This window comes from Natator depressus, chromosome 2, assembly GCF_965152275.1.
Source record: "Natator depressus isolate rNatDep1 chromosome 2, rNatDep2.hap1, whole genome shotgun sequence".
NCBI classification, from domain to species: domain Eukaryota; kingdom Metazoa; phylum Chordata; order Testudines; family Cheloniidae; genus Natator; species Natator depressus.
This window is the reverse complement of record NC_134235.1, coordinates 58,981,142-59,008,615: the sequence shown is the minus strand read 5'-3', so window position 1 is coordinate 59,008,615 and position 27,474 is coordinate 58,981,142. Positions and strand designations below refer to the sequence as shown.

The following is a 27,474-nucleotide window of genomic DNA, read 5'->3' as shown; positions in this document are numbered from 1 at the left end:
GCAGAGAACATCCCCTCCTACGTCCACATGTCCCAATTATAGACTGGTCATGGGGGGAGGAGGAATGTAAAAGATGCTTCTGTTTGAGGAAGATCATACTGAATCACTGGATCTTGCTTGTAGATCTGAACATAGTTAGGCTTGAGCTCAGTCTGACCCTCAGTAGCCAGGGGTTCTACTATTGAGATTGCTCTGTGCCCAAGAGTCTACAGCTGAGTCTGTTCCTGTGTAGCATAGTTTGTTTTTGTGTGACATGCATGGACAGGCAGTCTCTGAGACAGCCTAATATTGGTACTTAAAGGGTAAGGATGAGGCTTGGTAGATTACGACTAGGACTTTGAATTCAGTCTAGAAATGAATACATACACCATGGCATTCACAGAGCATTGATATGTTCACGCCAGCTTTTATTGCTCCATAGGTAAGCAGCTGCATGCTATACTAGTTGTAATTTTTGCAATGTATTTGTCTTCAGTTCCAGGTGGAATAAACTACAGTAGTTTAGCAAATACATCATGAAAGCATGGATTGGTTCTCATCCAAGAGGAAGGAGCCTCCCAACAACCGAAGACACTAGAAAGCATTCCTCATCACTTTGTTACTTACTTGCTTTTTGTCTCAACTACTTCCATTGTCTCCTCCATGTTTATCCTAAATCTTTAGTCTCTATACGTCAGGTAAAAAATCAGACAAAAAAAATTAGTGTCCACCAACTATCCACCAACCTTAACCCAGCTTCTTTGATCACCTGTGAAGAGGTTCTTGGATACTATGGTGATGAGGCCATATGAGTAGATATTGTGGTAGACTGATGTCTGCCTGCTGTTTTATTCTATGTAGAGTTCTTCTAGGTTTTCTTTCTGTGGACTCTCCACAGATAGGGCCCGAGTACATGTGAAAGAACAATTCCTATCTCCTCTTTAAATCATATGTATAAGCTTCCTTTCCTGTTTAAGGTGAACGGTAATCTGCATAGCATGTTATTATATACTGTAAGAAGGATGCTACATAAAAATAAATTGTATTTCAGAAAAGGTAATAGTAAGTTTTGCACACTTACAATGTGCCAACAATTGAAAGAAAACTTGCAACAAGAACTAAAACAGGTTACAAAAAGGTAGGATTCTGAAAAAGGGTCATCATGATAATGATATTGTCAACAAAGAAATAAAAACTACATATTTTGTGTATTTTCACAACGGAAAGTATCTTTTGAATAAAATATAAGCCATACAAAATTATTAATGAGGTAATTTCCATGGAGATTAGCTCATGACCATATCGGCAGCAGCAAATTCACAGGGCAAACTTCATGACAGGCCACAGGGTCATGTAGTGTTATTTTATACTTGCACGTAACAATGTTTTGTATAAAGATAATAAACTTTTTATTGCTTTATCTTTCTTGGGCTGTGGTGAAGATAGCTCTGGTTCGTGTTCAGTTGCCAGGTAACTGTACTTTCTTATTTATGTATTTTTGTGTACACCAGCTCTGGTAAAATGTATAAAGTCTATTATTTTAAAAAACACCAATTTTGAGTCTTTGATTACCACAGCTAATCAAGTCTAATCCTATAGAAGTAAGAAACTAAACCACTTTTGAAATATAAAAAAGTTTACTTTGGAATTTCAGACATTTGCAAATTTTAAAAAAATTAAATATCAGCATATAAACAAACCATCAATCACTACCCTAATGTGATTTTTTTTGTAAGTGGGGATTCACTAAATCTAGCCCATTGTTACCAAAAAGCATTTTTAAAAGCCACACATTTTAAATTGAAATTTAATGAATTATTTTAGATAATACATTTTTAATGCAATTCGGCTGCTGTTTTGTGTGTAGAATTCTGATTCATTTCAATGTGAATTTTTTAAATAAAGGTTTCAGAGTAGCAGCCGTGTTAGTCTGTATTCACAAAAAGAAAAGGAGTACTTGTGGCACCTTAGAGACTAACAAATTTATTTGAACATAAGCTTTCGTGAGCTACAGCTCACTTCATCGGATGCATTCAGTGGAAAATACAGTGTGGAGATTTATATACATAGAGAACATGAAACAATGGGTGTTACCATACACACATCTACCAATGTGATATATGCCATCATGTGCCAGCAATGCCCCTCTGCCATGTACATTGGTCAAACTGGACAGTCTCTATGTAAAATAATAAATGGACACAAATCAGATATCAAGAATTATAACCTTCAAAAACCAGTTGGAGAACGCTTTCATCTTTCTGGTCACTCGATTACAGACCTAAAAGTTGCAATTCTTCAACAAAAAAACTTCAAAAACAGACTCCAATGAGAGACTGCTGAATTGGAATTAATTTGCAAACTGGATACAGTTAACTTAGGCTTGAATAGAGACTGGGAGTGGATGGGTCATTACACAAAGTAAAACTATTTCCCCGTGTTTATTCCCCCCCTCCATCCCTCACTGTTCCTCAGACGTTCTTGTCAACTGCTGGAAATGGCCCACCTTGATTATCACTACAAAAGGTCCCCCCCCACCCCAACCTCGCTCTCCTGCTGGTAATAGCTCACATTAAGTGATCACTCTTGTTACAGTTTTCAGAGTAGCAGCCCTGTTAGTCTGTATTCGCAAAAAGAAAAGGAGGACTTGTGGTACCTTAGAGACTAACCAATTTATTTGAGCATAAGCTTTCGTGAGCTACAGCTCACTTCTGAATGCATCCGATGAAGTGAGCTGTAGCTCACGAAAGTTTATGCTCAGATAAATTTGTTAGTCTCTAAGGTGCCAAGTACCCCTTTTCTAATTCCAAGATGTGCAGGATTGAACTATGTGTGAACTACATGCTATTTTGGGAAGAGTTAAACTGCCAGCCAACAATAGGTGTCAATGATTTTACTGAGAAATTCCCCTCAATCTCAGTTCCTCCATCTGACACAAATGGTACTAGATTTAAGTACTATCAGATGCTATTGCTTACGCTTAATGCAGTTTGGGTTTTGAGAAGAATCTTAATTTGTTTCCTGAAGATAAGGGAAAAGTACTTTCATATTTGACAATTTGTTTATAACATTCAGATGTGTTTGTTTGGCCTCAGATCACAAGATTATACTCTATTTCAAGTTCCAAGAGTTAAACTCAGGCATTCTTACAAAATTCTGTTCAGTGTTAACAAATTTTATGTAATTTTAAAAAAAGGCTGGTTTAATTGTTTATAGATTTACAGGAACACTGTACTTATATGTTCTCAAACCTGAAGAAGAGCTTTGTGAAAGCTAGAAAGCTCGTCTCTCTCACCAACAGACGTTGGTCCAATAAAAGATACCTTACCCACCTTGTGTCTCTAATATTTTATTCTGTAATTGTAGCTCAAAAGTCAGTACAATGGCTCTGAAAATGATTCTTTTTTTAAAGCAGTTAGGCTGTGTTACTCTTTCTGATTTTTTTCAGTACTACTGTTATAAGGGCATTCTTCAAATATAGCATTTTAAAGAATTTGTAGCTGGTTAAAGAAATAAAATTATAGTTGAAACCACTTTAAAGCTTTGTACCTATTTACAGAGAGATCCAATTGACTGACGTATTTGACTTGCCTTGTGAAAAAGAGCTAGTTGTCCACTGAGGTCCTTCTTAAACACTTCAAACTCTTACAAAAATATGGATTCAAAGGCCTGTTATTTTATCAGGGCAGACATACAGAGGATGTGCTGAAGTTGCTTTCTCTACCTGCATGTACCTGAGGTGCCTTTATGAATGAATGCACTGAAAATATAAACTCTATGCAATATTCTGTAAGTTTTTAACAAAAAGAAAATTACCCTTAAGAAAACAATTATCAGAATATTCAGTGGTGTTATGCATAGAGTGAAAGAATTAAAGATTCTAGAGGCAAAACAATGAAGTTTGGTAGTTAACAAGTAAGGACACAGATGGAACTAAACTGAAAAATTCAGAACCAGCTGTCAACCTTCTTGTTCCCAAATGTGTGGGGCGTTTAGTCTGTGGGGTTTATTTCTTATTAATGGCTCCAAATTGTATAAACATTAATGCTTCATGCAAAAATATCATTATTTTATGATTATATATTGACGAAATCTGTAAATGTGTTTGACCCACAAGTGATCTATACAGTGATTGATAGAACAGAGGAAGATGACTTCAAATGGGCTAACAATGTCACTGCCCTTAGACTCTGACCAGGAATTCCCCTTTGCAAATCCTATCAAATGTCCTACAGAACAGGTTCCCTGGAGGTTTTTTGGGGTAGAAAACTTTTGTCCATTGCTCCCCTCTGCCTGCCTTTTATTCTGGCATATGTGTATATGCAAATGGCAGCCAGAATTTGGCCCTGAATATTGTGTGAGTAATATACAGTTTTTACAAAACTTTTGTAATTTTTTTAAAAAATCCAACACACTTGAGTTCCTAATTAACATCTAACCACATTAAGCATGAAGTAAGCCCATACTCAGAGCTAAGCTTGAGAAATGAGAAGAGAGTTTAATGTACATATGTGTACACTAAAGCAGGATTTGGTCAGTTGTGTGTGTGAAGGAAGTTAGCACTGAAATGAAAAGTATTGCAGATGGGCTAATTAAGTGCAGTTATACTCTGAAAGGTGAACCTATAAAAATGGCAACTTGGGATTCCATTTTATTTGTTTCAGAGTAGCAGCCGTGTTAGTCTGTATTCGCAAAAAGAAAAGGAGTACTTGTGGCACCTTAGAGACTAACAAATTTATTTGAGCATAAGCTTTTGTGAGCTACAGCTCACTTCATCGGATGCATTCAGTGGAAAGTACAGTGGGGAGATTTATATACATAGAGAACATGAAACAATGGGTGTTACCATACACACTGTAACGAGAACGATCACTTCAATCTCTTTGGTCACTCGATTACAGACCTAAAAGTTGCAATTCTTCAACAAAAAAACTTCAAAAAACAGACTCCAACGAAAGACTGCTGAATTGGAATTAATTTGCAAACTGGATACAATTAACTTAGGCTTGAATAGAGACTGGGAGTGGATGAGTCATTACACAAAGTAAACTATTTCCCCATGAAGAAAAGGAGTACTTGTGGCACCTTAGAGACTAACAAATTTATTTGAGCATAAGCTTTCGTGAGCTACAGCTCACTCATCTCATGAAAGCTTATGCTCAAATAAATTTGTTAGTCTCTAAGGTGCCACAAGTACTCCTTTTCTTTTTGCGAATACAGACTAACACGGCTGCTACTCTGAAATATTTCCCCATGTTTATTCCCCCCCTCCACCCCGCACTGTTCCTCAGATGTTCTTGTCAACTGCTGGAAATGGCTCACCTTGATTATCACTGCAAAAGCTTCCCCCCATCCTGCTGGTAATAGCTCACCTTAAGTGATCACTCTCGTTACAGTGTGTATGGTAACACCCATTGTTTCATGTTCTCTATGTATATAAATCTCCCCACTGTATTTTTCACTGAATGCATCCGATGAAGTGAGCTGTAGCTCACAAAAGCTTATGCTCAAATAAATTTGATAGTCTCTAAGGTGCCACAAGTACTCCTTTTCATTTTATTTGTGTGGCAGTGATTTCCATATCAAGTTTGCTCAGCTTAGAAGAAACAGTTGTTTTATTTTGCTAGCTGCCAGCCCTACAAACTATGGACTTGATTCTGCACCATTAACTTTAATGGGAGTTTTTCCATTGACGTAATGGGAGCAGGATCAAGCCCTAAGCTCTGTTTCTGAAAGTAGAGCAGTGTTTGTTTTGGTACATATGTCATCATCATTAATAAAGATTCCACTACGGGATCTCTGTTAAAAATTCTGTGATATTGAAGCCAGAAAAGAATCAAGTTCACTTTCGCATATCTGTATAAACTATGCAGTGCTAAACAGGAGCAAAAGGTAATAAAAAGTAATATTGGTCACTAACGTAAGCAGACGTGACTTTGAATACACATGGGGAACAGATCTATGGAATACGAAGGTTCCACATTTATAGTCACTTTACTTTCTCTAATTGCACTTCAACATGAATGTATTGTTACTTTGAGACCCACTATTTATCTTTGGGTTTTTCCAGCTTGATTTGCCAGTAATGTGAATAAATGAACTGACTAAGTTAGATTTACCAATAACAATGTAGCTTATTATAAATCCAGGAAACTGCTGGTTTCCTGTGATTGACACGGCAAACCTTTGTTTTGAGACTTTTAATTGTTCATTTGAATTCTGGATGATTCACTGTCAGTGTATTATGGTCAATGTAATTGCTGTTCTCGTTGTAAACGTTTCTTAGCAGAAGCAGGTGATATCTGATCAGAGGCAATGTTTTATATATATATGTGAACAAATTTGTTGGTCCAAAATAACTCTTCCTTCACTGGAAAATCCCCACAAAATAAATACAACCAAATTTTGTCAATAATTTCCATATAATACATTTTTTGTAACTGATTTTCTCCTTATATTATAGTTTTTGTTGTGCTGATCAGCTTCTTGATCAGCTACAATTTTGAAAGGAGAAGACCAAATCCTGAAGTCTTTGCTAAGATAGAACCCATGTTATTATTTATTTTATATTTAAGTGCTGACAATGTGCCCAGAGCTTTACAAGACATTGGTAGGTCCCTGCCCTCATGAAGTTTGCATTTTAAAGACCTGGGGGGAAAAATCAAAATTCAGTGGCAGACTCAGAGACAATCTGAGAGCTTTTTCCTTTGTTTATTTCTTTAATAAGGTTAAAATCTGTTAGTATGAATCTCAACACATTTTGTGTAAAACACAGAAAATAACTCTGCCTTCTGATCACTGGATGAAGTTCTTCCCTGTGCACTGGGTCAGCACAAGGCCTGCCTTACTTAAATTCCACTTAAGCCCTCACTTGATTAAGTAGGGATTAAGTGATGTGTACACCTTCTGGTAGCCCTCTGCACATGGGTAAATTTCACCCTAAATGTCTGTTTCAATGTATTGCTGCATCTGTGAGCCAGCCTGACATCCAGCCCCTGATTCAGCAACTCATATATAAACATGTACTTAACTTTAAGTATGTGAATAACGCCATCCTTTAGCAAAGCACTTAAACATATTTAACTTCAAGAATGTGAATGCTCCTAATGAACCGAGATTTGATGAAGGTTACAGAAATCAAGACAAGACATAAGGACACAGACAAGAGTTTTTGCCATCTGGACATAAGAGATTGGAATAGATGCTTTATGATTTGGCCCGGAAGAGGTTGTTCTAAACCAAGCTTAGAATAGTTTCAGTGTACTAAAGGGATGAAAGTCACACTGAAGGGATCCAAGATGGAGTGGAATTTAATGCAATGGTTGTAAACTTTGGATTCAGTTAGTTTGGAGGTAGAAGGAAGAAGGGGGAGGAGATGGTAACTGAAGAAAGAGGTAAATTTCTGAGGATGTGGGAGACAAGAACTTGCTTGTAGTTTAGAGAGGAAGAACTGACAGATGGTGAGGGCCAAGGAAGTCAATGGGTAGGAGGGGATGAAATGGAGTGTGCAGAGGGAGTGGTTAGAATTTGAGAGCAGGTCAGAAGCTTCATTGTCAGTGGCAGGAAGAAGGTGATAAAATGGCTGCTGGACAAAGGGGGGACAGAGAAAATCAGGGAGGGAGAGTTATGACAGATCTTGCTGATCTTTACTTTGAAAAAGCCACTGTGCAAGAAGGTTGGCAAGGATTGAAAGAGAAGTTGCCAAAGGTTTCAAATAAATGATTAGGGGTCATGGTGTTTGGCAATGAATATGGCAGTATTTAAGCAGGATAGATGGGAATGAAGGATTTAGGGAAGTCAGAGCCATTTGGATGACAGCAGAAATGGACAACAGCAGGATTTAGTCAGTTGTGTGTGTGAAGGATTAGTACTGGAATGAAAAGTATTGCAGATGTGCTAAATGACATCTATTCCTTTGGTCTTATAGGCCATCTGGGACTTGGGGAAATTTAGTATCTTTGAAGGTGATGCTAGGTATTGTAGAAAGAAGTTAAGAATGTCACTGACCTTGGTTGATGAATTGTGTGCTGCTTACAATGCACCCAGTACGGCAGACCAGTTTGGGGAAACAGGTGGTGACTCAGCTGGTGAATTACCAGAAGAAGAAGTCTTTTTGTTTAGTATCAGAAGCCAGCATGATTAGCTGCTGCCTCTGCTGCTGGCACAGATTAATGCGAGGAGGAAGGGAAATGTGTGCAGTGATTACCACAGCTGCTAGTGCTGTCTGAGCCCTTTCTGTCAACATTGTTTTTTGTGGCAAAATCAAGGCAACATGCACCAACAAAAGCTATATATAAGGCTAAGATTTTGTCATGGGTATTCTTAGTAAAAGTAATGGAGAGGTCACTGGCAATAAAGAAAAATTAATGGAAGCCTGTGACCTCTCCCTGACTTTTACTAAAAATATGCATGACAAAATAGGGAGCTGCTGGGAGCTTGGACCTCCAGGGTTCCCCTTCCACCGTGGCTCAGTTCTATGGAGGCTGGTCAGGAGCTGTGGAGCCCCCCTCCCCCCCGTCATGGCTCCCGGCACCCCCGGTGGCGAGGAGCTGGGGTACCAGTGCCCCCCTGTGGCGGGCGGCCCTCGTGGCTGGGGGCAGTGGGGTCCCCCTGCCTCTTGCGGTGGCAGGGAGCTGCGAAGTACCCCTGCTGCCGACAGCGGCTTGGAGTTCAGGGGGCCCTGTCACCTCAGGTGGTGGGGGTCCCCTGCTGCTCCCAGCCGCCTGCTGGCTGAAATCATGAAGGTCTTTGGAAGTCATGGATTCCGTGACGTCCACAACCTCTGTGAGAAAATCGTAGCCTTAGCTATATGGTGTGTGTGTGTTGGGGGGGTAGGGGAAGGGGAGCCTTAGCATCTGACATGCATTAATTACATTGTGCAAAAATTCACATTATTATGCAAATGTTGCCTTCATGTTTGTGAGCTGAATTAGGTATGGTGAGTAGGATCCAAGAAACACCTCTAGACCTTTATGAGTTTAAAGTTATCTTGATCAAACTTCCCCAAGCTTGATTCTCCATGTTCTCTATGGATGTGGTGAAAAGTCATTTGGAAATAAAACAATGTTCTGTACCACTCAGCATGTCTACAGACCTGTTAGGAATGTTAAGAGAAAATGCAAAAGAAAATATTTGTACTTTGATGTGTTTTGAATTTGAGGAATCTACTATGTGTGACAGACCCAGACCAGTGGGGTACAGGAGTCTGGTAGAAGGCAAATATACTGGCCACTGGATGAACAGTTTTCTGTTCCCAGAAATGGAGAGGTCACCGGCAATAAAGTGACCATAGTGACCAGAGCAGGGGCTGCACTACAGCAATCAGGAACCTGCTAGAACCAATTAAGACAGGCAAGCTAATTAAGACACCTGGAGCCAATTAAGAATATACTAGAATCAGGCAGACTAATCAGGACACCTGGTTTAAAAAGGACCTCCCATGAGTTAGTGGAGGGTATGCAAGGAGCAGGGAGTGAGAAGGTGTGCTGCTGGAGGACTGAGGAGTACAAGCGTGATCAGGCTTCAGGAGGAAGATCCTGTGGTGAGGCTAAAGAAGGTGCTGAGGGGAGGTCATGGGGAAGTAGCCCAGGGAGTTGTAGCTGTCATGCAGCTGTTACAGGAGATGTAGACAGCTGCTATCCACAGGGCCCTGGGCTGAAACCCGGTGTAGAGGATGGGCCCGGGTTCCCCGCATCCCCCACAACTCCTGATTGGACACAGAAGGAGTTGACCTGGTCTGTGAGCAACACCAGAAGGGAAAGTCTAATTTGGAAAAGGATCTGGCCTGTCCCCAACCCACTAGGTGGGACAATGGAGACTGTGGAGATTGTTCTCCATTTCCCCCATGCTGGCCAGTGATGAGGTTAGCTGAGTGTACGGCAGGCTTGAGCCTCTAGCAGAAGCGGCCAAACAGGGCTGCCGTGAACCTCTGAGGTAAGCAAATCTGCCAAAAAGTGCAGGACCTACCAAGACAGAGGAGGAACTTTGTCACGTATGAAACATGTTAGCTTTGCTATATTTATAGCAACCTACAATATCTGTTTCATTCTCTCTTTTCTGGTTGTTGTTACAGTTTTTAGTACTTTGTATTAGATCATTAATGTAAAAAAATCAGATTTTGTTCAATTTCAACATAAAATCTTTCTAGCTTTATTCAACAAGTTTATGTACTGTAGATTTAGGACTTCAGATATAATACAGTGTACACAGGAAATTTCCTTAGTAGAAAATATACTTAGTTTTGCAAGTTTGCTTTGGCTATTACTATATCATAAGTGATAGGGTCACAACAATGTTACAGCAGTGTTGAATAAAAATTAAAGTGATCTTTTTCCTTCACTTTTTTCCCTTCTTCTGAAGATAAAATTAATATGTTTGTGCAGGTTTATAAGTGAAATAATATTGCTTTTTTCTATATTAATAAAATGGTCATGCATTTTATTTGTGATCCAGCTGCTACAGTACAATTGCAGGGTTTGATCCTCATATGCTTTATTAACTCTGCCTTGCAAGATGGCATCTCCCCAATAGACAGGCAGTCTCCTAAGAAATGAAAAGATGCTGTAAAGAGAAAACTGTTGTAACAGCAGTTATGATCAGATATCTTATTTGATATCCCAATGATCCAAAATCATGACTGACGACCCCCCCCCCCCCAGTCATGAAAGTGGCTTAAAAATCATGAGATTTAAGAGAGAAATTATTTTTGATTCTTTTAATTTGCCCTCCAGGTTTTCAGCTGCTAGAGGGCACATTTTTAAGTTTTTTTCTCTTCAGTCAAACTTACTTAAAATAACCCCCATTACTGAAATGCTGAGATTCTCACATGATCATACCTAAATAATTATATCATGACCTTGGAGTAAAACATCAAATATTGCAATAATCATGATAAAATTATGAGAGTTGGCAACACTGTAACAGTAACAAAGTTGCATACGCCACTGTGTGCAGCAGCAGTTAAAGCTTCCCCAGTATGTTTCACCAAAACAAAGACCTTAAAAAAAAAAATTGCAAATTATTTTAAGTAAATAAATTGATAATCATGAATACTCTTACTTGGCCCCATTCTCATAGCACTTCTTAGTCTTTAACATATCTATTTTCCCAACACCACTGCAAGTTAGGCAGGTACTATTGCCCCACTGTTATTGATAGAGAACCAAAGCACAGAGGGGCACAGTGATTTGCCCAAGGTCCTACAGGAAGTCTGTGGTGGAGTCAGGGCCGGCTCTAGGCCCCAGCAAACCAAGCAAGCGCTTGGGGTGGCACTTTTCAAGGGCGGCACTCTGCCCCCCCCCCCCCTTTTTTTTTTTTTTGTGGTTGGGGTGGCAAAAAACCTAGAGCCGGCCCTGGGTGGAGTAGGGATTGACTCCAGGTCTCCTGAGTTGCAAGCTAGTGCCCAAACCATGGACCATACTTCATCTATGTCAGAGCCTTCATTTAAAGAAATGTGTCTGAAATCAGGGAGACAAAACATGCCTTGAATTTCAAGTATGAAATAGTTGCCACAAACTTCTTGAGCACAAGATATCAAGATCAAGACTCATTCATAGAAATTATTCTGCAAATAATTTTTAATAACAAGTCTATTTGAAAATATTGTAGGCTGAAAGTGGACACTTTACAAACAGGAAGGAAAATGTGTTGAGTAAACTATTCATTCTGAATTATTTGCCTGGGTCAGAGGTGAGCAAACTACGGCCCTCAGGCCCCATCCGGCCCGTGGGACCCTCCTGCCCGGCCCCGAGCTCCTGGCCCGGGAGGCTAGCCCCCAGCCCCTCCCCTGCTCTTCCCCCTCCCTCTCAGCCTCAGCTCACTGTGCCGCTGGTGCAATGCTTTGGGCAGCGGGGCTGCGAGCTCCTCCGGCCTGACCCGGTGCTCTGTGCTGCACAGTGGTGTGGCTGTAGCACCGCCAGACACCGGTGTTCCAGGCAGCGTGGTCACGGGGCAGGGAGCAGGTTGGATAGAGGGCAGGGGAGTTTGGGGTGGTGGTCAGGGGGTGGGAGTGTGGATAGGGGTTGGGGCAGTCAGAGGGCGGGGAACATGAGTTGAAAGGGGGCAGGGGCCAGTCAGGAAGGAGGGTTGGATGGGGTGGCTGGGGGCAGTCAGGGGCAGTGGTTCTGGGGGCAGTCAGGGGACAGGGAGAAGGGGTGGTTGGATGGGGCAGGGGTCCTGGGGGGCAGTCAGGAATGAGATGGAGGCTTGGGGGGCAGTCAGGGAGCAGGGGGGGTGGATGGGACGGGGTCCTGGGGGCGGCTGTCAGGGAAGGGGGGGGGTTGGATGGGGCAGGAGTCCCGCGGGGGTGTGCGAGCACGTCAGGGAGTGAGAAGTGAGGGGGTGGAAGGTGGATAGGGATGGGAGTGTGGGCTGGATCATGCCTCGCTGTTTGGGGAGGCACAGCCTCCCCTAACCGGCCCTCCATATGATTTCCGAAACCCGATGCAGCCCTCAGGCCAAAAAGTTTGCCCATTCCTGGCCTAGGTCCACTATATATTTTGATCGAGGGAAATATTTATTGAGGAATAAGGATCTCAGGATACTTCAAAGATGTGAAAAAACTCTTCTGGTATTAGCTGCTGCCTTTTTGAAAGAGATAAGTGCCAACCTTCAAATCGTCACTGTTTGGATCAAATCATAGAAAGCAACTGATAACGAAGAAGTTTATTCCTATTTGGTATCTATCCATCACTGATGTTTTAGGCATCTCACATAAAACACAGCGTGACCTCTCTTATCTCTCTTGCATCTGTCTTTTGTGTTGCAGTTGTCTTTTCTAACCTGCTCTCTGATTTATTATGTGCTACATTTCTTAGTTGCTTTGTGGCTAATGATCTGACATGTATAGATTATTTACTCTGAAGTCTGCATATATTTTAATGTGTTTAATGCACATGCAAGTCACTCATGTATGGTAGTAAGAAGGGTTTAAAGTCAGTGGGCCAAATTCTGTGACCAGTTACAAATCTAATTCATAGAGTTAACACTGATAAAGAGGTAGAAAAAAATCACAAATGGGTAGGAAAGGTGCTTGTGTTTTTTTTAATGGGACTATAAAAATCAGCATTAAGCATTTAAATGGACCTGCAATATTCCAACTTAAGTGTTGTCTATATCTTGGAACTCTAAGGGTGTCTATTTCTTCATTCAATAATAAAAATGTTCCTAATTACATAGCTCTTTTCAGTGGAGGGAGAAAACACTTAGGAATTAAAATGTGTAAGGCATAACAGAGTAAAAAGGGATACTGTGAATGCTATCCTTCTCTCCTAGCAGGGTTATTTATTGCATCCTCTATGGAATTTGCACCACACTAGAATTTAGATGAGTTCATATACAGTATACAATGCACAGTGACTTGTAGTTAAGCGGATATGAAGGACGTGACATTCTGAACACTTGTGGTGCCAATTTTTTAATAACTAAAGGATATGCATGTCCATGTGAACACCCAGTGCTTTAAGACTTTAAACTTTCTGTTTGTAGATATCTTCAAAATGTACCTTTTTGATAATGAAGTTAATTTGTAGAAATTTAATTACAAACACTTGCTACTTTAAACAGGATTAGATAAATTGTGGAATGAGCCTTATTGCAGGTGTTTTTTGTTGTTGTTTCCAGTTTTTTTTCCCCAGACCAAATATAAGAAATCTAAAACACAGTGCACAAGCTTGTGCACTGAGCATCTTGTTTAAATCAATTTTCCTTCCAGCTGGTTCAGCTATTAATACATCAGAGGTTTGTGCATAATTTAGTGGCTTCTTATGGTATATTTTATGCTTGTTTATAGTAGCTTAAAACCAGCTTTGATTTAGAAATTAGGGGCTCAATTCAACTCATCTTGTAATAAATGGAAAAATTCCAGAGGGAACTGGATTGAGCCTCAAGTTGCAGAAGAGATTTATCTATATTAGTGTCTAACTGTTTTTAGTAATCGGCGTGATGAAAGAAAATTGTACTTCAGAGAATTTAGAATTTTTTGGCCTTTGTTAATATTATGTTATGTATTTTAACAGTTTTTTTCATTGTATCTGTTTGACATAGTTTTACACAGCTTTAAATTAATAAAGCTAGTAATTAAAAGGAGTATTTGGGTGAAGTTTTGTGTAGTGTTCTCATGGGATATTATTTCCATATCCCAAACATAAGAAAATTAGACAAACTAATTAAAAATGTATAATACTTTTACTCAAGCTATCTTATTCCTTCTGAACTAACTAAAGCAGCGTGCAGTTTCCTCACTTGTATTGTTGTCTTGTTTCATGCAGGCATTCCTTCAGAGAATGATCCAGTTTGCTGCCTCCAAAGTGGATAAAAATATCACAGAGGAAACAGTTAAGGTTAGTTTTTAATTGCACACATTTTTCTTTTCTGTGTTCTCTTTTTATATTTATTTGTTCTGTTCTTTTACAGATGCTGTTTTCAAATATTGAAGATATCCTTGCAGTTCACAAGGATTTCCTGACCCTAGTGGAGGGGTGTTTGCATCCTGAACCTAATGCACACCATGAAGTGGGAATCTGCTTTCTTCACTTTGTATGCTATTCTTTAATACAACTTCATAGTTAACTTTTCTCATTCCTGATTGTCTTCATTAATTAATGCCGTGGGGGTGGGGGTGGGGGTGTGTGTGTATTCAGTCATGAGGACAAAATGACTTAATTGCATAATTTAGGTTCCTTTAAGGTCATTTGGAGTTTACACTCATTGCCCCCCCCCCCCCCCCAAAAAAAAAAAAAAGACAGGAGGGAACCTTACCATGTCATCTCACCCATTCTTTTCACTGTAGAATAAACAAGCTTTGTTGTTTTCAGCATCCTCTGTAGCTTTGAACTGTTAGGAATTTTCAGACTACTTGTTCTGAATTGATTTTATTTTTCATTCAAACACAGAGGATGTTTATTTAAAATAGTAAAATTTTACCCAGTGATGACATAACTAACTTTTTTTTTCTAACCAGGCAAGTGCACAAGCTGATAGATACCAGGATTTCCACCTGAAATTTTCTTAAGGACCTTGAAATTAATTGGACATAAGAACATGCTTATCTTCAAACACGTTTTAGTGCTTTGCTGAATAAAGGCCTTAATGAACACTTTTCAAAATTTGGCTATAGGCCTTTTATGTTCACCAGCAAAACTAAGAAGGCTGAACAATGAAATGCCATGTTGAGATGTGAAGTACCTAAAACTCAGTCAGGAAGCAGAATTAAAAAAAAAAAAGAGAGAGAGAGAGAAGAGTTTGCAAGAAACAATGCATTTAAAAGCATTTTTAATATTAAAATTCTCAGGTACATATTAATATATTTGCTCACTATTTATTATTATTATTATATCTGCCTTGAAATAGAAAATGCAGAGCAGTGCCTCAGTAAATCATAGCAGATATGTTTCTGGATCTTCTGCAGCAACTGTCCTCTAGAAGCATTGTGTTCCTGTCTGAGTGCAAGAGCATCAATGTTACAGAGCTGTGCTGAATCATTCAGGACTGAGCCTAACTCTGTACACACTGTCACAGACCTGGAAAAAAAATTGGACCTAATTGGTATCTCTGCTTGGTTCAACCTTCATTTGCTAAAGTCTACATTTGCACATTGTGGGACAAAAGATTAAAGGTTGGTAGAATGGAAGGGCTCACAGAAATGCTCTCAACACACCTTTTATTTTTTCAAAACTGGATTGTATCTGCAAATGCTTACATGTGCAAGATAGGTAATGTCTTCAAATGGGTAGGTATGCGTGCACTTTGTTGTCCTGTTGGATTTATTATAATCCAGCCACTGGATCTCTCCACAGATTCTCCAGTGATGTTCATGGACTATTCGTCTTTACAATTCTAATTAACAGTAGAATTTAAAAGTTCTAGAAGTGTTGGATTTCAAACAATAATTAGATATAAAAATAGGAAAGGTTTGACTTTCCAAAATGCAGATTACATTAGATTTCTATCCTCTAAAAGTGTTCTTATATTAGTCATTTGGCCTTAATAAAAACCTAAATATACAAAGTATTTCTTTGTCTCTACAGAAGGACAGATTTTGTATCTATGATGAATACTGTAGTAACCATGAGAAGGCACAGAAACTGCTGCTTGAACTTAACAAAATAAGAACAGTACGGACTTTTCTTTTGGTAAGTAAACTTTGACTTGGTGTTCTACTTTAATATCTTTTCATTGAATCAGTGAGCTGACAGCAGTGCCTTATTAGGTCATGTGAGCACTGATTTGAGACATCCTACCATGGTCACTGTAGATGGTTATAGTTCAGATGCATTTTAGGTGTGATGTTTTCAGAGGTATGGGCTGCCTACATCACACACTCAGTGCCACCTCCCGACCAGTTTACAGACTAGCACTGGACAATGTACCCTATACAGTAACTTCTCACTTAATGGCCTCATGGTTAACATTGTTTTGTTATGTCTCTGATCTATTAGAGAACATGCTTGTTTAAAGTTGCGCAAGGCTATCAATTGCCGGGCAGTTCAGGTGTCCCTCCTCACACTGTCCTGTGCTGCTCCTTCCCTCTGCCTTGGAGCTGCTCCTGGGAACCTCCTGTTTGTTGTGCATGGAGTGGGGGAGTTAGAGGGGTGCTGATGTCCGGGTGTTCCTGCCCCTCCCCTGCTCCTGTACCCCAGCTCCAGAGAGCGGGGCAGGGGGACGGGACATACAACAGGGCTCAGAACAGAGGGAGCTTACTGGCAGCAGCTGCTGTCTGAACTTGCTGATCTACTTAAAAAGGCTTTAGAGAGGGGTCAGCGTACTTAAAGAGGCAATGTGCCCCTCTCTCTCTCTTTTTACACCCCTCCCCCCCACATCATCAGATGCATGCAGTGGAAAAATACAGTGGGAAGATATGTACACACAGACAACATGGAAAAAAGTTGGGTGTGTGTATGTACGTACGTGTATACACACACAACTTTTTTCATCTTCTCTGTGTGTGTGTGTATATATATATATCTTCCCACTGTATTTTTCCACTGCATGCATCTGATGAAGTGGGTTTTAGCCCACGAAAGCTAATGCCCAAATAAATTTGTTAGTCTCTAAGGTGCCACAAGAACTCCTTGTTTTTTTGGCGGATACAGACTAACATGCCTACCACTCTGAAACATGGAATTTCTCAGTGGTTGACATTATTAATTAAAAAGGGAATTTAGTATGAACTGTGTCCTGGATTTCCCCAACTCACACCATATGACACCCTAACAGGGTAACTTTTTTGGATGTAGATAATGCTATATCAGAACTGTAAATGTCTGGCAAAGGAACATGAGGTCTGAGGTCAGATTTGGGAAATATGACACACATTTCAACTGAAAACAGTTTAAGTTAAAGAAACTGTGAACAAAACAGTAGAGTAGTGATAAAATAAGTATAACATCTGAACTGTTCTGATAATTTTTTAACGTGGCACATCTTTTCAAAGCTGTTGCCCCACACTACTTGATAGAGTACAGCCATAATGCTTTTGATTGAGTAAAGCAACATGCAGTTTGCTCTGTCATTTGAATCTATTGGCCCTGTTTCTCTTGTTTCTCCAGTCCTTTAACATGAACTTAATGGGCTAAGTGGGAATTTCCCTGTCAGAGGGAGAAATCACTGAGCAACTTAGAGTTCTATGCCACCTCCCTTGTCACTGAGCATGTCTTTACACTCCAGTGATTTTTGGCAGCTGGAACACCCTCTCACTGTGGACATCCAGCTGCCCCAATTTCAATCAAGGGCTGAAATGTCATTCCCCAACCTGCTCCCAAATTGAGGGGCTGCAGACATGGCATAAAGCCACTTTAGTTCTCCCCCACACCACATGCACAACTGGATCCTGCACAGAGAGTAACATGAATTGTGGACACTGTATATGGTGGTGAGGAGCAAAATATGCCTAAGAGTAAATCACGAAGAGCTTATTTTGTGAGACAGGATGAGGCTATTTTAGAGATAAGTCCAAGCTGAAATCTTGGATCTCTGATCCCCACAAACAGATCTGGATTTGGATCCAAATGAAACTGTTCCTAAAATGGTACTGAATCCAAATGCTATATCTGAACATGGTGCAATTTGAGAAGATTGCAGCACCTTTGCAAAAAATGTAATAATAATCACTGTCCCTCAGTAGTCAAAGAACCCCCTCTACTCAATATGCCTTAGAACTTCCCAAGTGTCTGTCAAAAAAGATGTGCTTTATGCCATGCCCTGAAGGCCATGTGATTTGGGCTATATCAGACTAGGGAGACGAAATTATTCATTTTTTTTTCTTTTGGTTCAGCTACTGGACTGAAATTTATTCACCTAATTCTAGTCAAAACCAATACCTCCGCCTGGAAGCCAATAGACAGTTAAAGTAGATCATGGTGCACCAGTGTAACACACTCAGAGAGAGATACTTCACCTGGCAAATGGGTTATCACATTCTGCACTTGATTCAGCTTCCAAATGGATTTCAGTTTTACCTTTGTGTAGAGTGCATTGCAGCAGGTAAGTCTAGCTACAGTGAAGAAATAGGGAACTGGGCTTTATTTAGTCTGCAGAAGAGAAGAGTGAGGGGGGATTTGATAGCAGCCTTCAACTACCTGAAGGCGGGTTCCAAAGAGGATGGAGCTAGGCTGTTCTCAGTGGTGGCAGACAACAGAACAAGGAGCAATGGTCTCAAGTTGCAGTGGGGGGAGGTCTAGGTTGGATATTAGGAAAAACTTTTTCACTAGGAGGGTGGTGAAGCACCTGAATGGGTTACCTAGGGAGGTGGTAGAATCACCATACTCTAGAGGCTTTTAAGGTCAGGCTTGACAAAGCCCTGGCTGGGATGATTTAGCAGGGGGTTGGACTAGATGACCTCCTGAGGTCTCTTCCAACCCTAATATTCTATGAATACATCATGATAGCAGGTCAACGTCCAAAAGATGCAGTTGCAGCCTCCTGGACAGATGCAGATAGATGGAGAACAAAAGTCTTTGTTGTTACTGTTGTTTGAGCATCTACAAATAATTGGAAGGCTAACCAGGCTCCCTACCTGGCCCCACAGAATAGCTAAAGATGAGGATACACACATATATATTTTTTTTTAACTTAAAATCAGAGTCTGATCATGTAGGCTGCACTCTGAATTTATTTTTGTTTCCTCTTTGAATTGTAGGGAGACCTTTCCAATATGCCTTCTGTGTTTGATGGGTAAAGAGAGACCCTACTTACCTGCTTTTTAAAAGTGTGAGCAGTAGTAGGACAGTTATCAGTCTATATTACACTACCTTTGATTGTATTGGTATGATGATGTCAATACATAGAGCTTGATTTCATATAGCTTTAAAGTATATCATATTACTATTTCATCTATTGTTCCTATTCCTACTACTGCATATATACATTAATTACTGTTAGTATTTGGTCCACGTTTTTTTTTTTTTTTTTAATAATTCCAGCAATTTAAATATTTGCCCTAAAGCCACTTGCATATTTTGGTTCTCTGAATGTCTTTAATCCTATCTCTACCTCTCACTGAATTGTTTGTGAATGCTTCTGCCAAATGTTCCGTATTTTTCTCTGCTTCCAATACTGTGCTCCTGGTTGTTACCGACCTTTTCTATAGCTCATGGCTGGAAAAATTTATTTAGTTTGCCATAATATCAGCAACCCAATAATTATCTTTTAGTTTATATATATCAGAAGAGTGTTTCTTTTCATAGGTTTCAGAGTGGTAACCGTGTTAGTCTGTATCAGCAAAAAAATGGTTAAATGAGCTTTAGTACTACTTTGTTTCTTTAACACATCCTTTGAAAATAACACTCAACTGCAGTTGGGTAATTGTTTTCGTGTGTGTCAAAGTAAAATGTTAGATGTATGGTTTAGTGTCTTTAATTATTATAGTGTAACCCTTCTGCCCATCAGAGTTGGCAGCAACAAGGGCCGGGTTCAATATCTAGGGGATCCATTTCAATAACACAATGCAAACCGGCTCGAGCCCCCACCCAGTGACCTGGGACAAATATATACCACCCCTGCTGGGCGCCTCCAAGAGGCAATACTTCCCCTCTCGCAAGCACATAGTCTGAGTGTAGCAAAAAGCCTTTTAATAACAGAGAGAAACAATGTGGCATTATGTTGGGGAAACACCACCAACAGGATTCATAACACAACCCATGAGCAAAAAAAAAAACCCACCCCAAGCAAATTGGGGCATGCCCCTTTCCCTCGGGTTCTTGAGTCCCAGCACCCAAACGTCTCTTGAGTCCAGCAATCCACAAATCACCCAAAGTCCAAAAAGTCCAGCCCCAGAGTTCAAAAGTTCATCTGCATAGTGTTTCTCCCCAGTCTGGCTAAGTCTCCCCAGTCTGTGTGTGGGGGAAAGGGGTAAGGGGCACCTTACGTGTCCTGAAGCTGACTGCCCCACAGGGCTCTGCTCTGCTACGCTGTCTCACTAACGGCTCTGCTCCACCACGACTGGCTCCGCTCTGCACCCCTCGCCGTCTCACGAACAGCTCTGCTCAGCTCACCGTCTCACGAACACACTGCTGTCTCACGAACGGCTCCACTCCACCACGACCGGCTCTGCTCTGCACAGCTCGCTGTCTCAAGAACAGCTCTGCTCAGCTCGCTGTCTCACGAATGGCTCAGCTCTGCTCAGCTCGCCGTCTCACGAACACACCGCTGCACTCTAGATCTTCCGGCTCCCCACTACTTGACACAGCTCTTAGTGATTTCAGCTCTTAGTGATTTCAGCTCATAGTAGTGGGGGCCTTAGTGCTGGTGCACCTTAAGGCCAAAGTGAATGCAGCACAGTACCTGTAGCAAGACTCTTAATAGACCCAAAATTAGCTCTGACATTCCACAGTGGAGAGAGACAGAGGTGCAATTGGTGCTTCAGGCCCTCACAAAGGGGCCTACACCACCAGGTACTAATACCTGTCTCAAGTCTCTCTCAATTCACACAGTTTTGGAACCCATGACCCTTGCCTAGCGAGTGCTACTTAGTTGATGGTGAGTCCCTCCATCATAGCAAAAGGCCAAGTACAGTTCCAGGCACAGTTCCCATAATCAGGGTAATAACAATTTATTCTTCCTGCCCCAATAACAGAGACACTGGGGATCCCACAGCAGCCGAAGTGACCATTTGGGCAGCTATGGCCTCAGTCTAGGCGGGGTGGGTGTGCCTATGCAAATGAGATCAGCCCCTGAAGTTTTTTTTTTTCCCACAACTTGCCACACCTCGCCACCAGATGTCAGGGTGGAGCTCATCCTGACACTGCTTACATCAGTAAAGAATAGACGAGTAGATTATGTGTCTGTTCACGATAGTTTTGCAAGTTTACCTTAATATTATCTTTGTATATGTTAATTTACGATTCTAGGCAAGTGTGTGTTTGTGTCAATGCTTTTGGGAGAGCTTTTTTTTGATGGCAATTGCCTATATTTTAGAACAGTGATTTCTCACAGGAAACTATAGGAAATAGTTTAATGTAATGTGTTTCTCTCTTGAACTCTTCTAGAACTCATAGTTTGGGAAAATGTCATCTTCCTCAGGATTTTGTAATCAAATTTGTTTGCTCCCTAGAACTGTATGTTGCTTGGAGGACGTAAGAACACAGATGTTCCATTGGAAGGATATCTAGTAACACCAATACAGAGAATATGCAAGTATCCCCTCCTTTTGAAGGTACTTATATGTTTGTTACCTAGGCCTTTATATTCTGCACATAAAACTTGTTGCTATGCATATTTAAGCATGACAGTAACAAGAACCTCTCCCCAAGATGAATGAACCCCCCAGATAGATATTGGATTCACACTTGCATTCATTAAAGCCAATGGCAAGTCTTCCAGGGACTTCAGTGCAAAAAAGATTAACAGGCTTTGTTGGCTGAAAAGGACTGGCACCTCTCTAGTTTCAGCACCTTCTTTGTAGGGTGATAGCCACCTTCTTCATTGTTGAGAGGAAGCCATTAATTTAAACTTCAGTGAATTTAATGAGTTTGATTTCAGTTTGATTTAAGTACATGCTTAAATGCTATGATAGCTAGGGATACAATTATTCATTTGCTAACGGTAAGCATGCAATTAAGTGGCTTCCTGAATCAATGCCATTATTAGTAAACTGTAAACTAAAACAAATGTCAAAAATGCTTTTAAATAGGTACTGTAAAAGGCAGACAGAAAGTACTTTCAGATAACAATAAAATGACACCTATCGGGTGGGTGGGTGTGTGTGTGTGTGTGTGTGTAATGAATGCATTACAAATTTGTGTTGGATATTGTATATTTTTTGTTAAAAAGGAGGAAAAAACTTGCATTTTTGAAGAGGAAGCTGCATTTGTTAATTGCATTTTGACTATTGAATAAGTATTTTTTTTATAATAAAATTTTATCTTCTAAAACACTGTCAGCTCTGAAAGAGGCACATCTCACTGCACTGACATAGAAGACTGAAGGGACACACCTTAACATTTAGTTTTTTTTTTTTTTTTTTTAAAGTGAGGTAAATAATATTATTACTATACTGAGCCCCGAGTCACCCAGCCTATTTCTTCGGTTTTACAGTCACATTGTCCTATTTTGAAATTGTTTTTATATTCTTTCCTGCTATGTGAGAAAAACACACAAAGAACAAAAACTAACAGATTCTACAAGAGAGACATTGAGACTGATACACAAAGTATTGTTAAATACACCAAGTGAACAAACTGCGAAAAATTAGAAAAAAACAGTTGACCCCCTTTCAGTTCACAGTAACCATAGATACTAATTGTGCCAATAATAAATAAGCACTTTAAGACATATGTATGATTTTTGTCATTAAAAGCTGACTGTCCAATAAAAGAGAGTATAAAAAGAGGTTAAAGGTCAACATCAAGACCAGCCTTTCAAGGGGGAGGGGAAGAGACAGCTGAAATGAAAACTTTGTTTTTTGAAATATCACATATTCTTACTAGTTTGTCTCTTAGAGCTTTATTGCCTTAGCAGGACACAATGTTGGAGGTTGTGATAGGGTTCCACCTAATAAAAGAGGAGTTTGAGATCTACTGTTTAGTTTTAGCATCCCAGTCAATATGAGCCTCGTGGTAATGTACATTTGAGGATCAAAGACTGATGTAACTCTTTATACTATATGTACTCTTTATGTATAAACAGGAGTTATTGAAGCGGACGCCAAAGAAACACAGTGACTACACAATATTAGTGGAAGCTCTGCAAGCCATGAAAGCGGTCTGTTCCAATATAAATGAGGCTAAGAGACAAATGGAAAAATTAGAGGTTTTGGAAGAGTGGCAGTCTCACATTGAAGGATGGGAGGTAGTGTCACCATATTTCTCATTGTGTAAGACATGGATGCAGTGATGCAACTTTGCAAGTGGGCAATTATCAGCATATGCAGTACATTACTTTTATGACCCTGACTCACAGGGAACTTCTCATTTCACTAGTAAAATCACAATTCTTTCTTCGGATCTACTCTGAGTAATATCAATATCCTTGTCTAAGGATCATCAATGATGCAGACACTCTCAGTGCACTAACCATCTTTCAGAAAAGACAAATGATCTAGCTCTGGATTTAGGATATTAACCATTTTAATCAAATAATAATATATAAAAATCAGTCTGTGCCTTAGCTCTATGGATTACTAACTGTTGTTCTCAGGCTTTGCTCTTTTTGGCACTTTAGTCAACTGCGGGGGAAATGTATAGAACATAAACTTTAGAAAAGTTAACAGATTGCCAACAAATACATGTTCAGCAGTGTGAATACAACAGCCTTTATATTTACAGTTGAGTCTCTGAGCTGCTGAGAGGAAAGTGAAAAAAACCCACCCTATCCTGGCCAGTCTGACAATGAGGGAAAAATTCCTTCCCAGTCCCATAAAGGTGACTAGCACAATGCCCACATCAGATCAAAAACACATAGTCTTACTCTAATCCCAGTGTTAGGAGAATGGGAGCTGTTAATCCAGGCATGCAGTGCTGCCTTGTTGCAGGGAAAGGGCCTCTACGCCCTCCCCTCAGGCACTCAGGAGCTAGTTGGCTTCTGCTGAGCACCTCCAGCCAGCCAAACTGATCAGCTGATGCTGCCTCTCCCCAAAATCCAGGAGGAAGCAGGCTGTTATGAGCAGGGCGGGGGAGGAGAAGGGAGAATTGCATTAAGGGGCAAAACCATTTTCCTCCTGACAGTCTAGTCAAAGACTCCATGCCCTTGAGGCAGTGGGTGTACCTAATGTTAATTAAGTGTAGCAGAAGATTTGACTTTTTCTAAAAAAGAGCATAGTTATTTTTGTTTAGACAGAAGCAGCCACATTTGTGCAGGGAGATTTGAATATATCATTTTAAAGATTGTTCCTGTGGCAGCATTCCAAATAAGTTTTTCTCTTGTTTTCAAAATCGGATAGGTAGGATCTATATTTCTACTTGTCTACCATTACGCCTTGAGTCCTGGATTTTAGAAAGTAGTGATTTTCAAACTTCTCAATCCCAGGAACCACTTACCACATTCTGCAAATATTCACAGTACATAGAAAGAAGGAATTTCTGTAAGCACAAAGTATTATATGAATTGGTCATGTGTCTTCAACCTGATCTTACTGCATTCATTTTAGTCCCTTATCTCAAAAATAATAAATCATTAGCAGAGACTCCAGGGAAGGACAAAACTGATAGGGTAGAGGGCTCATGCAAGGACATATTGTTTGTAGTATTTTGAAAATGAGAAAGTAAAGTTGATAAGGTAAAGAATTACCCACTCCCCCCAAAAGAGAAATGCAGAAAATTCAAAAAGTCTGTACTGAATCCCTAAAGATGTATACAATAATATGCATACCATGGTTACAATTACACAAATATCCCAGATGATAGTGGGGACCAATTCATGTAAAACTGAATTTTTATACTTTCTTTGCATGTTTAGGGTTATGCTTTGCACTACAAAACAGCTGTTTGTTTTCCCTAATCATTTAGGTGCTTTTCCATATTAAATTTAGGAATGCGTTCTGTATTGTGTGTGTTGTCTATTTTGTCTTGTTTACCAGGTATAACAATGTATGAGGCCATTGTTAGGTCTATCATATTGTTTTAAAAGGTAAATCTTTCATCTTTTCAGTGCTAGAGAATAAATTAGGGACACATCCTGTTTACCTTAATAATGAAAGCACCCCCACTTAATTTAATGGGATGGCTAAATTTTTATTAGTCATAGTAATTTTATTGCTCATTTTAACCGCCCTGTATGTTAGACACTGTCCAAATTGGATAAGACAATACCCCTGCTTCGAAGATTTTACAAATGTATGCCCTAATATTACAATTCATTGCATATGGGTAGACTGCTGTACTTGTGTGGTGCTCCACTGAAATTAATGGGGCTCTCTGTAGGCACAGCAGTGAATTACATGACATGGAGCTAATTTTTGGCAATTACACAACATATAGATTTTGATGAGTCATGAGACAGTAAGGACAGGTAGTGGAAGAAGGACAGGGTGAATGTCTGTACAATGACTTGGTTAGTCAGTGAAGCTAGTGCCTAGCCTGATGGAGAAAAAATAAATAAGAAAAGATAAATGGACAGAATGAATAAATATCAAACTAATCAGTCATTTTGTGTGAGTAAGTCTAGCAGATTTGGTCCTATTCCTTCTAGCAGTCCTTTGGCTAAGAAAAAAATAATCTTGAGGAAGCTTTAGGAATCCCTTTAATTTCAAATCATCAGAAAAAATTAAAGTTTCCAAACAAAGATATATTTTTTTTTTTTAAAGTAGATTTCCATGTGAAAGATTTTATTTTCGGTGACAATTGCACACATAGTGACAGTTGTACACACAGTAATTAATTAAATACAAGATTCATCTGAGTCCTGCTTGCTTTTTAAATAGTTGTTTTCCTTTAAAATTTATCATTAAAGAAAAGCCAGTGGACCAAGTCCTGTGCTGTTACACAGTTGCAGATCTGGAATAACTCCTGTTACGGTTCCCTCCCCACTCTGAACTCTAGGGTACACATATGGGGACCCGCATGAAAGCCCCCTAAGCTTATTTCTACCAGCTAAGGTTAAAAATTTCCCCAAGGCACAAATCTTCCATCCTTGGACGGTACGCTGCCACCACCAAGTGATTTAGACAAAGAATCAGGGAAAGGACCACTTGGAATTCCTATTCCTATTCCCCCAAAATATGCCCCCAAGCCCTACATCCCGTTCCTGGGAAGGCTTGAGAATAATATACCAACCAAATAGGTAAACCAGATTCTTAAAAACCAGAACTTTATAATAAAGAAAAAAAAAAGTAAAAGAAGCACCTCTATAAAATCAGGATGGAAGGTAACTTTACAAGGTAATCAGATTCAAAACACACAAGATTCCCCTCTAGGCAAAACTTTAAAGTTACAAAAAACAGGGATAAACCTCCCTCTTAGCACAGGGAAAATTCACAAGTTGAAAACAAAAGGTAATCTAACACGCCCTGCTTTATTTACTTACTCTTTTTGCAATATTGAGACTCGCTTTAGGATGGTTTATAGGAGAAGGAGTTTTCTGACCTGGTGCTTCTCTGCTTCCCAAGAGAACACAACAACAACGAGCACAAACAAAGCCTCCCCCACCCCAGATTTGAAAGTATCTTCTTTCCCCATTGGTCCTTTTGGTCAGGTGCCACCCAGGTTATTTGAGCTTCTTAGCCCCTTACAGGTAAGGAGGAATTCTAGGCTACCCTTAGCTGTATGGTTATGACAACTGCATTGTCTTTAATGGAGTTATGCTACATTTATGCCAATGTAACAGACTAGATTTGATGATGATATGACTGCCACGTGATGCCCAATCTAGCAAAGTTGCTCATTTTCCTAGAGGCATCCTTTTCATACATAGAGTATATCTACTCCTTGAAACAGTATAAATGTCAGAGCTATTGTAGGAGGTAACTATTTTAGATAATTCTACACAAACAAATCCTTGAATGCAATGTATGAGAGTGGGTTTAATTAAATAAACATCTGGTTTTCTATAGAGCCTAAGAAAGAGGCAAATGTATTGAAGGCCTCTTACCAGAGGAAATGTTTAACACATTGCTTGGCTTTTTCTGGGAGGAAAAAATATTTTTAGAACCCACGGATGAAAGCATGACTTAAATTCCCATCCAAGTGTCATAAAACTAAGCTTGTGTTTATGATAAAAAGAGATGTATGGAAAAACAGAACATCTGCTTCAAGAAAAAAGATTCTTAATACAATTACCTTTTCACTTAATATTCTAGATTGTTAAATATATTGAACTTAATTCAGAACTTGTATAAGTGGGTTTCTAAACTGGTGGAATGGCTCAGGAATTAAAAACATCTGTCAGTAAAATTTGTGCAAAGGTTACAACAAGAGAGAGAAGAAAACACGTGCACACGCAAAATGGTTTTTCATGTAAGCAGAAAACTGAAAATCCCAGCTTGGTTTCAACCCAGCTTAGTACCAGTTGGATGGGAAATTCTGCCATCTCTTAGGCTTTCCCCTCTTCTCACCACCAAAATAGCTG

General features: G+C 39.8%; 1 protein-coding gene across 2 annotated transcripts in view; it reads left to right on the top strand.

Annotated features, from left to right (window-relative positions):
- Positions 1–27,474, top strand: part of PREX2 (phosphatidylinositol-3,4,5-trisphosphate dependent Rac exchange factor 2) — a 289,511-nt gene that overhangs the window by 63,768 nt on the left and 198,269 nt on the right. For both annotated transcript variants that reach the window (XM_074944267.1, XM_074944268.1), the window contains exons 2-6: positions 14,247–14,318; positions 14,392–14,514; positions 16,005–16,109; positions 21,527–21,628; positions 23,101–23,262. In XM_074944267.1, the coding sequence (XP_074800368.1) occupies positions 14,247–14,318; positions 14,392–14,514; positions 16,005–16,109; positions 21,527–21,628; positions 23,101–23,262 (564 nt within the window). The remainder of the gene's footprint in view (positions 1–14,246; positions 14,319–14,391; positions 14,515–16,004; positions 16,110–21,526; positions 21,629–23,100; positions 23,263–27,474) is intronic.